Genomic DNA, 13,215 nt, shown 5'->3' on the forward strand with positions numbered 1-13,215 from the left:
GAGGGAGAGGAGTGAAGAGGAGTGAAGAGGAGGGAGAGGAGGGGAGAGGAGTGAAGAGGAGGGAGAGGAGGGAGAGGAGTGAAGAGGAGGGAGAGGAGTGAAGAGGACAGAGACAAAACCAGACTGCTGATGGCTGCTTTATTGAAGAAACATGTACAGTCGTGGCCAAAAGTTTTGAGAATGACACAAATATTAATTTTCACAAAGTCTGCTGCCTCAGTTTGTATGATGGCAATTTGCATGTACTCCAGAATGTTATGAAGAGTGATCAGATGAATTTAAATTTTACTGCAATGTCCCTCTTTGCCATGCAAATGTACTGAATCCCAAAAAAAACATTTCCACTGCATTTCAGCCCTGCCACAAAAGGACCAGCTGACATCATGTCAGTGATTCTCTCGTTAACACAGGTGTGAGTGTTGACGAGGACAAGGCTGGAGATCACTCTGTCATGCTGACTGAGTTTGAATAACAGACTGGAAGCTTCAAAAGGAGGGTGGTGCTTGGAATCATTGTTCTTCCTCTGTCAATCATGGTTAACTGCAAGGAAACACGTGCCGTCATCATTGCTTTGCACAAAAAGGGCTTCACAGGCAAGGATATTGCTGCCAATAAGATTGCACCTAAATCAACAATTTATTGGATCATCAAGAACTTCAAGGAGAGCGGTTCACTTGTTGTGAAGAAGACTTCAGGGCGCCCAAGAAAGTCCAGCAAGCGCCAGGTCCATCTCCTAAAGTTGATTCAGCTGCGGGATCGGTGCACCACCAGTACAGAGCTTGCTCAGGAATGGCAGCAGGCAGGTGTGAGTGCATCTGCACGCACAGTGAGCCGAAGACTTTTGGAGGATGGCCTGGTGTCAAGAAGGGCAGCAAAGAAGCCACTTCTCTCCAGGAAAAACATCAGGGACAGACTGAAATTCTGCAAAAGGTACAGGGATTGGACTGCTGAGGATTGGGGTCAAGTCATTTTCTCTGATGAATCCCCTTTCCGATTGTTTGGGGCATCCGGAAAAAAGCTTGTCCGGAGAAGACAAGGTGAGCGCTACCATCAGTCCTGTGTCATGCCAACAGTAAAACATCCTGAGACCATTCATGTGTGGGGTTGCTTCTCAGCCAAGGGAGTGGGCTCACTCACAATTTTGCCTAAGAACACAGCCATGAATAAGGAATGGTAGCAACACATTCTCCTAGAGCAACTTCTCCCAACCATCCAGGAACAGTTTGGTGAGGAACAATACCTTTTCCAGCATGATGGAGCACCTTGCCATAAGGCAAAGGTGATAACTAAGTGGCTCGTGGAACAAAACAACAATATTTTGGGTCCATGGCCAGGAAACTCCCCAGACCTTAATCCCATTGAGAACTTGTGGTCAATCCTCAAGAGGCGGGTGGACAAACAAAAACCCACAAATTCTGACAAACTCCAAGCATTGATTATGCAAGAATAGGCTGCCATCAGTCAGGATGTGGCCCAGAAGTTAATTGACAGCATGCCAGGGCGGATTGCAGAGGTCTTGAAAAAGAAGGGTCAACACTGCAAATATTGACTCTTTGCATCAACTTCATGTAATTGTCAATTAAAGCCTTTGACACTTATGAAATGCTTGTAATTATACTTCTGTATTCCATAGTAACATCTGACAAAAATATAGAAAGACACTGAAGCAGCAAACTTTGTGGAAATTAATATTTGTGTCATTCTCAAAACTTTTGTCCACGACTGTACTTACTATGCCTATGATATGTGGTTGTCTCACATAGCTATCTTCAGGTGAATGCACTAACTGTAAGTCTCTCTGGATCAGAGCGTCTGCTAAATGACTCACTAACTGTAAGTCTCTCTGGATCAGAGCGTCTGCTAAATGACTCACTAACTGTAAGTGACTCTGGATCAGAGTGTCTGCTAAATGACTCACTAACTGTAAGTCTCTCTGGATCAGAGCGTCTGCTAAATGACTCACTAACTGTAAGTCTCTCTGGATCAGAGCGTCTGCTAAATGACTCACTAACTGTAAGTGACTCTGGATCAGAGTGTCTGCTAAATGACTCACTAACTGTAAGTCTCTCTGGATCAGAGTGTCTGCTAAATGACTCACTAACTGTAAATCTCTCTGGATCAGAGTGTCTGCTAAATGACTCACTAACTGTAAGTCTCTCTGGATCAGAGCGTCTGCTAAATGACTCACTAACTGTAAGTCTCTCTGGATCAGAGTGTCTACTAAATCACTCACTAACTGTAAGTCTCTCTGGATCAGAGTGTCTGCTAAATGACTCACTAACTGTAAGTCTCTCTGGATCAGAGCGTCTGCTAAATGACTCACTAACTGTAAGTCTCTCTGGATCCGAGCGTCTGCTAAATGACTCCCTAACTGTAAGTGACTGGATCAGAGCGTCTGCTAAATGACTCACTAACTGTAAGTCTCTCTGGATCCGAGCGTCTGCTAAATGACTCACTAACTGTAAGTCTCTCTGGATCAGAGCGTCTGCTAAATGACTCACTAACTATAAGTCTCTCTGGATCAGAGTGTCTGCTATATGACTCACTAACTGTAAGTCTCTCTGGATCAGAGTGTCTGCTAAATGACTCACTAACTGTAAGTGACTCTGGATCAGAGCATCTGCTAAATGACTCACTAACTGTAAGTCTCTCTGGATCAGAGTGTCTGCTAAATGACTCACTAACTGTAAGTCTCTCTGGATCAGAGTGTCTGCTAAATGACTCACTAACTGTAAGTGACACTGGATCAGAGTGTCTGCTAAATGACTCACTAACTGTAAGTCTCTCTGGATCAGAGCGTCTGCTAAATGACTCACTAACTAAGTCTCTCTGGATCAGAGTGTCTGCTAAATGACTCACTAACTGTAAGTCTCTCTGGATCAGAGCGTCTGCTAAATGACTCACTAACTGTAAGTCTGTCTGGATCAGAGCGTCTGCTAAATGACTCACTAACTGTAAGTGACTCTGGATCAGAGTGTCTGCTAAATGACTCACTAACTGTAAGTCTCTCTGGATCAGAGTGTCTGCTAAATGACTCACTAACTGTAAATCTCTCTGGATCAGAGTGTCTGCTAAATGACTCACTAACTGTAAGTCTCTCTGGATCAGAGCGTCTGCTAAATGACTCACTAACTGTAAGTCTCTCTGGATCAGAGTGTCTACTAAATCACTCACTAACTGTAAGTCTCTCTGGATCAGAGCGTCTGCTAAATTACTCACTAACTGTAAGTCTCTCTGGATCAGAGCGTCTGCTAAATGACTCACTAACTGTAAGTCTCTCTGGATCCGAGCGTCTGCTAAATGACTCCCTAACTGTAAGTGACTCTGGATCAGAGCGTCTGCTAAATGACTCACTAACTGTAAGTCTCTCTGGATCCGAGCGTCTGCTAAATGACTCACTAAGTGTAAGTCTCTCTGGATCAGAGCGTCTGCTAAATGACTCACTAACTATAAGTCTCTCTGGATCAGAGTGTCTGCTATATGACTCACTAACTGTAAGTCTCTCTGGATCAGAGTGTCTGCTAAATGACTCACTAACTGTAAGTGACTCTGGATCAGAGCATCTGCTAAATGACTGACTAACTGTAAGTCTCTCTGGATCAGAGTGTCTGCTAAATGACTCACTAACTGTAAGTCTCTCTGGATCAGTGTCTGCTAAATGACTCACTAACTGTAAGTCTCTCTGGATCAGAGCGTCTGCTAAATGACTCACTAACTAAGTCTCTCTGGATCAGAGTGTCTGCTAAATGACTCACTAACTGTAAGTCTCTCTGGATCAGAGCGTCTGCTAAATGACTCAATAACTGTAAGTGACTCTGGATCAGAGTGTCTGCTAAATGACTCACTAACTGTAAGTCTCTCTGGATCCGAGCGTCTGCTAAATGACTCACTAACTGTAAGTCTCTCTGGATCAGAGCGTCTGCTAAATGACTCACTAACTGTAAGTGACTCTGGATCAGAGTGTCTGCTAAATGACTCACTAACTGTAAGTCTCTCTGGATCAGAGCGTCTGCTAAATGACTCACTAACTGTAAGTCTCTCTGGATCAGAGCGTCTGCTAAATGACTCACTAACTGTAAGTGACTCTGGATCAGAGCGTCTGCTAAATGACTCAATAACTGTAAGTCTCTCTGGATCAGAGCGTCTGCTAAATGACTCACTAACTGTAAGTCTCTCTGGATCAGAGCGTCTGCTAAATGACTCACTAACTGTAAGTCTCTCTGGATCAGAGCGTCTGCTAAATGACTCAATAACTGTAAGTCTCTCTGGATCAGAGCGTCTGCTAAATGACTCACTAACTGTAAGTGACTCTGGATCAGAGCGTCTGCTAAATGACTCACTAACTGTAAGTGACTCTGGATCAGAGTGTCTGCTAAATGACTCACTAACTGTAAGTCTCTCTGGATCAGAGCGTCTGCTGAATGACTCAAATGTAAAATGACAGAAGGAGAAGAAGGTCAGTGAGAGGTCAGAGGTTAGAGGTAAGTTTAGAACAGACGAGAGGAAGCAAGTAGAAGGTGACAGGGTTAAGTGTGAGGTTAGAGGTCAGAGTTTAGAGGTGACTCACAGGTCGGCCATCTCGCTGTCTGCTGTCTGGGAGAAGAAGTGTTGGGGGTCACAGAGATGAGACACCTGCAGCTGGCCGTCCGCCAGGATCCGCTTAATCAGGTCCTCATCTGGAGGGGACAGGTGTGTGTGTGACAGAAAGAGAGACGCTTCGATTCACACATCTGAATAGATGTCAAGGCGGTGTTGAGGCAGAGTAAATGTGTGCTTCATGGCTGTTCTGTTTCTACATCATCACACAGTTCTCTTCCATGTTTTAATCAACATTACAACACCATAATATTCATGATACTGAAACTATATGCTGCAGTGCTAAGTACATTTTAACTGCTTACTGTTGTTGTGTCTGTCTGTCTGTCTGTCTGTCTGTCTGTCTGTCTGTCTGTCTGTCTGTCTGTCTGTCTGTCTGTCTGTCTGTCCGTCTGTCCGTCCGTCTGTGTGTCTGTGTGTGTGTGTGTGTGTGTGTGTGTGTGTGTGTGTGTGTGTGGATTACCTGAGGATGTGAAGTACTTGTTGCGGTGTGTGAAGTTGTCATCGTCGGGGTGAAGGGTCATGTCCACCCCCAGGTGTCTTGACCCTTGACCTCTCTTCAACTTGGGTAGCCCCGCCCCCAGGCCCGCCCCTCCCACCTCAGACATGTCACTTAACAACTCTGGCCAATCACGCTCCTCATCGTCATCCTCTTCCTGGACCACACCCCAACTCTGGACACTAGAGGGAGTGAGGGTGAGAAAGGGAGGAGGGGGAGGAGAGAGGGAGGAAAGGAGGGAGATAGAGGGGTCGAGTCAGGTCAGTGTTGATTTAAAGTGCATTTTAAAGAGTCGGTCACAACTTCCACATTAGTACAATGGAACACAAGAGGAGAGAGGGTTGATGGTTTACCTACAGTGGGGGAGAAAAGTATTTGATCCCCTGCTGATTTTGTACGTTTGCCCACTTACAAAGAAATGATCAGTCTATAATTTTAATGGTAGGTGTATTTGAACAGTGAGAGACAGAATAACAACAAAAAAATCCAGAAAAACGCATGTCAAAAACATTATAAATTGATTTGCATTTTAATGAGGGAAATAAGTATTTGACCCCCTCTCAATCAGAAAGATTTCTGTCTCCCAGGTGTCTTTTATACAGGTAACGAGCTCCTAACCACAGCTTGTTACCTGTAAAAAAGACACCTGTCCACAGAAGCAATCAATCAATCAGATTCCAAACTCTCCACCATGGCCAAGACCAAAGAGCTCTCCAAGGATGTCAGGGACAAGATTGTAGACCTACACAAGGCTGGAATGGGCTACAAGACCATCGCCAAGCAGCTTGGTGAGAAGGTGACAACATTTGGTGCAATTATTCGCAAATGGAAGAAACACAAAAGAACTGTCAATATCCCTCGGCCTGGGGCTCCATGCAAGATCTCACCTCGTGGAGTTGCAATGATCATGAGAACGGTGAGGAAACAGCCCAGAACTACACGGGAGGATCTTGTCAATGATCTCAAGGCAGCTGGGACCATAGTCACCAAGAAAACAATTGGTAACACACTACGCCGTGAAGGACTGAAATCCTGCAGCGCCCGCAAGGTCCCCCTGCTCAAGAAAGCACATATACATGCCCTTCTGAAGTTTGCCAATGAACATCTGAATGATTCAGAGGACAACTGGTGAAAGTGTTGTGGTCAGATGAGACCAAAATGGAGCTCTTTGGCATCAACTCAACTCGCCGTGTTTGGAGGAGGAGGAATGCTGCCTATGACCCCAAGAACACCATCTCCACCGTCAAACATGGAGGTGGAAACATTATGCTTTGGGGGTGTTTTTTCTGCTAAGGGGACAGGACAACTTCACCACATCATTTGACGGGGCCATGTACTGTCAAATCTTGGGTGAGAACCTCCTTCCCTCAGCCAGGGCATTGAAAATGGGTCGTGGATGGGTATTCCAGCATGACAATGACCCAAAACACACGGCCAAGGCAACAAAGGAGTGGCTCAAGAAGAAGCACATTAAGGTCCTGGAGTGGCCTAGCCAGTCTCCAGACCTTAATCCCATAGAAAATCTGTGGAGGGAGCTGAAGGTTTGAGTTGCCAAACGTCAGCCTCGAAACCTTAATGACTTGGAGAAGATCTGTAAAGAGGAGTGGGACAAAATCCCTCCTGAGATGTGTGCAAACCTGGTGGCCAACTACAAGAAATGTCTGACCTCTGTGATTGCCAACAAGGGTTTTGCCACCAAGTACTAAGTCATGTTTTGCAGAGGGGTCAAATACTTATTTCCCTCATTAAAATGCTAATCATTTTATAACATTTCTGACATGCATTTTTCTGGATATTTTTGTTGTTATTCTGTCTCTCACTGTTCAAATAAACCTACCATTAAAATTATAGACTGATCATTTCTTTGTAAGTGGGCAAACGTACAAAATCAGCAGGGGATGAAAAACTTTTTTCCCCCACTGTACACACACACACGCACAGAGTAATTATAGATGCCCACACACACTTTACGGTGTGTTGGAACTCTACAGGGATTTAATGAGACACAGAGAGATTATATCAGGACAACAACTCTCCTCTGTTTCTCATTCCCTCACACACTCATTTTACTGACTAATTATCTCTGTCTCTCTCTCAAAACATAAATCAATGTCTCCATGGGCCTAATGACAACTGTCAATTACTCAGCCGTCCTCATAGCAACGGGAGAGCTCACCTCTTCGTGGAGGGCGTGGGGGGGAGGTCCACGTTGGTCTCTTCTGAATAGGTCTGGAGAGAGAGAGAGCGGGGGGTGACAGAGATAAAGATAAAGTAATACTTTCAAATTAGATCAAGTAAGGAGACAGACGATAAGATGACTATCAGAATTTAGACCCTGTAGAAATAGTACTTGTGCTGTTGTCTCACCTCTCTATAGCCCCCAATGAACTGTAGATCCTCCCTTCTATCAAACAGTCATCCATCAATCATCTCCCTCTACTGTTTCTGCTAACATCACCTAGACAACCAGACCTAGACAACCAGACCTAGACAACCAGACCTAAACAACCAGACCTAGACAACCAGACCTAGACAACCAGACAACCAGACCTAGACAACCAGACCTAGACAACCAGACCCAGACAACCAGACCTAGACAACCAGACCTAGACAACCAGACCTAGACAACCAGACAACCAGACCTAGACAACCAGACCCAGACAACCAGACCTAGACAACCAGACCTAGACAACCAGACCTAGACAACCAGACCTAGACAACCAGACAACCAGACCTAGACAACCAGACCTAGACAACCAGACCTAGACAACCAGACAACGAGACCTAGACAACCAGACCTAGACAACCAGACAACCAGACCTAGACAACCAGACCTAGACAACCAGACCTAGACAACCAGACAACCAGACCTAGACAACCAGACCTAGACAACCAGACAACCAGACCTAGACAACCAGACCTAGACAACCAGACCTAGACAACCAGACAACCAGACCTAGACAACCAGACCCAGACAACCAGACCTAGACAACCAGACCTAGACAACCAGACCTAGACAACCAGACCTAGACAACCAGACAACCAGACCTAGACAACCAGACCTAGACAACCAGACCTAGACAACCAGACAACCAGACCTAGACAACCAGACCTAGACAACCAGACTTAGACAACCAGACAACCAGACAACCAGACCTAGACAACCAGACCTAGACAACCAGACCTAGACAACCAGACCTAGACAACCAGACAACCAGACCTAGACAACCAGACAACCAGACCTAGACAACCAGACCTAGACAACCAGACCTAGACAACCAGACAACCAGACAACCAGACCTAGACAACCAGACCTAGACAACCAGACAACCAGACCTAGACAACCAGACAACCAGACAACCAGACCTAGACAACCAGACCTAGACAACCAGACCTAGACAACCAGACAACCAGACAACCAGACCTAGACAACCAGACAACCAGACCTAGACAACCAGACCTAGACAACCAGACAACCAGACAACCAGACCTAGACAACCAGACCTAGACTAGACACACATCTGTCTGTCTACATTTCAGAAAAGCTCCCATCTCAACTGACCCTGTTTCCTGCTATATCAGCATTACTGTTTATTAAGAGTTATTTCTCTCCCACACACACAGACACACACACACACACACACACACACACACACACACACACACACACACAGACACACACACACACACACACACACACACACAGACACACACACACACACACACACAGACACAGACACACACACACACACACACACACAGACACACACACCACACAGACACACACACAGACACACACACACAGACAACACACACACAGACACACACACACACACACACACAGACACACACACACAGACACACACACAGACACACACACACACACACACACACAGACACACACACACACACACACACAGACACACAGACACACACACACAGACACAGACACACACACACACACACACAGACCACACACACACACACACACACAGACACAACACACACACACACACACACACAGACACACACACACACACACAGACACACACACACACACAGACACAGACACACACACACAGACACACACACAGACACACACACACACACACACACACACACACACACACACACAGACACAGACACACACACACACACACACACACACAGACACACACACACACACACAGACACACACACACACACACACACACACAGACACACACACACACACACACAGACACACACACACACACAGACACACACACACACACACACAGACACACACACACACACACAGACACACACACACACACACAGACACACACACACACACACACACACACACACACACACACACACACACACATGCCACGTACACACCTCTCTCACACACACACAGACACAGACACACACACAGACACACACACACACACACACACACACACACACACACACACACACACACACACACATGCCACGTACACATCTCTCTCACACACACACCACGTACACACCTCTCCAGGGACACCGTTGAAGATGAGGAAGGAGCTTCCTGCCATGGAGTTATCCAGGAAGTCATCTATCTCCACTGACTCCTGGTCCACCTGGGAGGACGGCACCTGTTCTACTGACACACACTTATACACACACACACACAGGGACGCACACGGCGGGATGCAAAACACACACACAAGAGTCTTTATGAAGGATTCAGGGATTTAAATGCATAATGGTGGAGATGTGATGAGTGGATGTGTGTGTTCTAAAGATGAGTGTTCTAAAGGTGTGTGTTCTAAAGGTGTGTGTTCTAAAGGTGTGTGTGTTCTAAAGGTGTGTGTTCTAAAGGTGTGTGTGTTCTAAAGATGTGTGTTCTAAAGGTGTGTTTGTTCTAGGTGTGTGTGTTCTAAAGGTGTGTGTGTGTGTTCTAAAGGTGTGTGTTCTAAAGGTGTGTGTTCTAAACATGTCTGTTCTAAAGGTGTGTGTTCTAAAGGTGTGTGTTCTAAAGGTGTGTTTGTTCTAGGTGTGTGTGTTCTAAAGGTGTGTGTTCTAAAGGTGTGTTTGTTCTAGGTGTGTGTGTGTTCTAAAGGTGTGTGTTCTAAAGGTGTGTTTCTTCTAGGTGTGTGTGTTCTAAAGATGTGTGTTCTGAAGATGTGTGTTCTAAAGGTGTGTGTGTTCTAAAGGTGTGTGTGTTTTAAAGGTGTGTGTTCTAAAGGTGTGTGCGTTCTAAAGGTGTGTGTGTGTTCTAAAGGTGTGTGTTCTAAAGATGTGTTTGTTCTAGGTGTGTGTGTTCTAAAGGTGTGTGTGTTCTAAAGGTGTGTGTGTGTTCTAAAGGTGTGTGTTCTAAAGGTGTGTTTGTTCTAGGTGTGTGTGTTCTAAAGGTGTGTGTTCTAAAGGTGTGTGTTCTAAAGGTGTGTTTGTTCTAGGTGTGTGTGTTCTAAAGGTGTGTGTTCTAAAGGTGTGTGTTCTAAAGGTGTGTTTGTTCTAGGTGTGTGTGTTCTAAAGGTGTGTGTTCTAAAGGTGTGTGTTCTAAAGGTGTGTGTTCTAAAGGTGTATGTGTTCTAAAGGTGTGTGTGTTCTAAAGGTGTGTATTCTAAAGCTGTGTGTGTTCTAAAGGTGTGTGTTCTAAAGATGTGTGTTCTAAAGGTGTGTGTTCTAAAGGTGTGTTTGTTCTAGGTGTGTGTGTGTTCTAAAGGTGTGTGTGTGTTCTAAAGGTGTGTGTGCGTGTTCTAAAGGTGTGTGTGTTCTAAAGGTGTGTGTTCTAAAGATGTGCGTTCTAAAGGTGTGTGTTCTAAAGGTGTGTGCGTTCTAAAGGTGTGTGTTCTAAAGGTGTGTGTGTTCTAAAGTTGTGTGTGTTCTAAAGGTGTATGTGTTCTAAAGGTGTGTGTGTGTGTTCTAAAGGTGTGTGTTCTAAAGGTGTGTGCGTGTGTTCTAAAGGTGTGTGTTCTAAAGGGGTGTTTGTTCTAGGTGTGTGTGTTCTAAAGGTGTGTGTGTTCTAAAGGTGTGTGTGTTCTAAAAGTGTGTGTGTTCTAAAGGTGTGTGTTCTAAAGATGTGTGTTCTAAAGGTGTGTGTTCTAAAGATGTGTGTTCTAAAGATGTGTGTTCTAAAGGTGTGTTTGTTCTAGGTGTGTGTGTTCTAAAGGTGTGTGTGTTCTAAAAGTGTGTGTGTTCTAAAGGTGTGTGTTCTAAAGATGTGTGTTCTAAAGGTGTGTGTTCTAAAGGTGTGTTTGTTCTAGGTGTGTGTGTTCTAAAGGTGTGTGTGTGTTCTAAAGGTGTGTGTTCTAAAGGTGTGTGTGTGTTGTAAAGGTGTGTGTTCTAAAGGTGTGTGTTCTAAAAGTGTGTGTGTTCTAAAGGTGTGTGTGTTCTAAAGGTGTGTGTGTGTTCTAAAGGTGTGTGTTCTAAAGGTGGGTGTGTTCTAAAGGTGTGTGTTCTAAAGGTGTGTGTGTGTGTGTGTTCTAAAGGTGTGTGTTCTAAAGGTGTGTGTTCTAAAGGTGTGTTTGTTCTAGGTGTGTGTGTTCTAAAGGTGTGTGTGTTCTAAAGATGTGTGTTCTAAAGATGTGTGTTCTAAAGGTGTGTTTGTTCTAGGTGTGTGTGTTCTAAAGGTGTGTGTGTTCTAAAAGTGTGTGTATTCTAAAGGTGTGTGTTCTAAAGATGTGTGTTCTAAAGGTGTGTGTTCTAAAGGTGTGTTTGTTCTAGGTGTGTGTGTTCTAAAGGTATGTGTGTTCTAAAGGTGTGTGTTCTAAAGGTGTGTGTTCTAAAGGTGTGTGTGTTCTAAAGGTGTGTGTGTTCTAAAGGTGTGTGTGTGTTCTAAAGGTGTGTGTTCTAAAGGTGTGTGTGTTCTAAAGGTGTGTGTTCTAAAGATGTGCGTTCTAAAGGTGTGTGTTCTAAAGGTGTGTTTGTTCTAAAAGTGTGTGTTCTAAAGGTGTGTGTGTTCTAAAGGTGTGTGTGTTCTAAAGGTGAATGTGTTCTAAAGGTGTGTGTGTTCTAAAGGTGTGTGTTCTAAAGGTATGTGTGTGTGTGTGTGTGTGTGTGTGTGTGTGTGTGTGTGTGTGTGTGTGTGTGTGTGTGTGTGTGTGTGTGTCACCTTGCTACGACTCATCCTGAAGAGAGTGAAGACCAGCAGGTAGAGGGGGTAAATCACCAGACAGCTGACCACTCCCACAGCCACAGTCTCCACATCCACCACCACCAGCCTGGACACTGCTACAGAGCTACAGTAGGACAACACAGTCAGTACTGGAACACACACACAGACATGGACACACACACACACACACACACACACACACACACACACACACACACACACACACACACACACACACACACTCCCCCTACCTGTAGCTCCTATTGGCCACGGTGCTGTACCACATGGTGTTAGCCAGCAGACAGAGCTGTAGCAGCAGGGCGCAGCACGTCGCCCTCTGGAGGCGGGTAAAGGGACTGCGGACGGGCCGTTCCCATAGCGACAGCCACAAGTGACTCTCACACAGGGCACGCTGAAGCTCCCAGTTCAGGAGGCGGGGCAACTGACGAAGCTCCGCCTCTTCTGTAGGTCAGGACACGCCCACAGGAAGCAGAAAAAAAGGAAGGAGGAAGTAAAAGAGGAAGTAGTGAGTTTGTATTAATGAACGGACCACTGATTTGTGATCAGTGCTCCTGTTCAAAGTCCAACTGTTATCCTTAACGGCTATATGACAAAACTGGCCCTAGACCAGTTGTCGAGGCAGCGGTGGTGAGATGTGGATAGACTCCTGCACCATGTTGGAGACCATTTGGCTAAGGGTTTGACTACTAAACTATGAGGGTAGGGGCTAGGGATAGGGGCTTAGAGCTAGGGGTTAGGGTCCTTACCTGAGACCTCCACCTCTATCTCCACGCGTCCATCTGTCCTCTCGTTGTCCACTGACAGCCACTCCTCTACCAGGAAATAGTAACTGCTTCCTGTCTGTAGGTCCTTCACCAGGACATACTGGAGCTTCCATGCTGGAGACAGACCTGGGAGGAGAGGAGGGAGGAGAGAAAGGGCACATTTACTAGGTTGCTTACGGTTTGACAAAGAGATCTACTGTAAGTGTATAATAATAATAATATTTATCAGGGCCTAAATGACCACCTGC

The 13,215-nt window shown here is 45.4% G+C and overlaps 1 protein-coding gene across 1 annotated transcript in view; it reads right to left on the bottom strand.

Moving 5' to 3' along the window:
- The window catches only part of LOC115190883 (polycystin-1), a gene marked incomplete at its 3' end in the record, with an annotated part of 42,986 nt that overhangs the window by 7,481 nt on the left and 22,290 nt on the right, over positions 1-13,215 (bottom strand). The window contains exons 8-14 of the mRNA XM_029748912.1: positions 12,950-13,093; positions 12,434-12,644; positions 12,180-12,306; positions 9,613-9,735; positions 7,272-7,324; positions 5,060-5,277; positions 4,568-4,676 (exon numbers count right to left, since the gene is read on the bottom strand). Of these exons, the coding sequence (XP_029604772.1) occupies positions 4,568-4,676; positions 5,060-5,277; positions 7,272-7,324; positions 9,613-9,735; positions 12,180-12,306; positions 12,434-12,644; positions 12,950-13,093 (985 nt within the window). The remainder of the gene's footprint in view (positions 1-4,567; positions 4,677-5,059; positions 5,278-7,271; positions 7,325-9,612; positions 9,736-12,179; positions 12,307-12,433; positions 12,645-12,949; positions 13,094-13,215) is intronic.

The sequence above is a fragment of the Salmo trutta genome, unplaced genomic scaffold (genome assembly GCF_901001165.1).
Source record: "Salmo trutta unplaced genomic scaffold, fSalTru1.1, whole genome shotgun sequence".
Lineage (NCBI taxonomy): Eukaryota > Metazoa > Chordata > Actinopteri > Salmoniformes > Salmonidae > Salmo > Salmo trutta.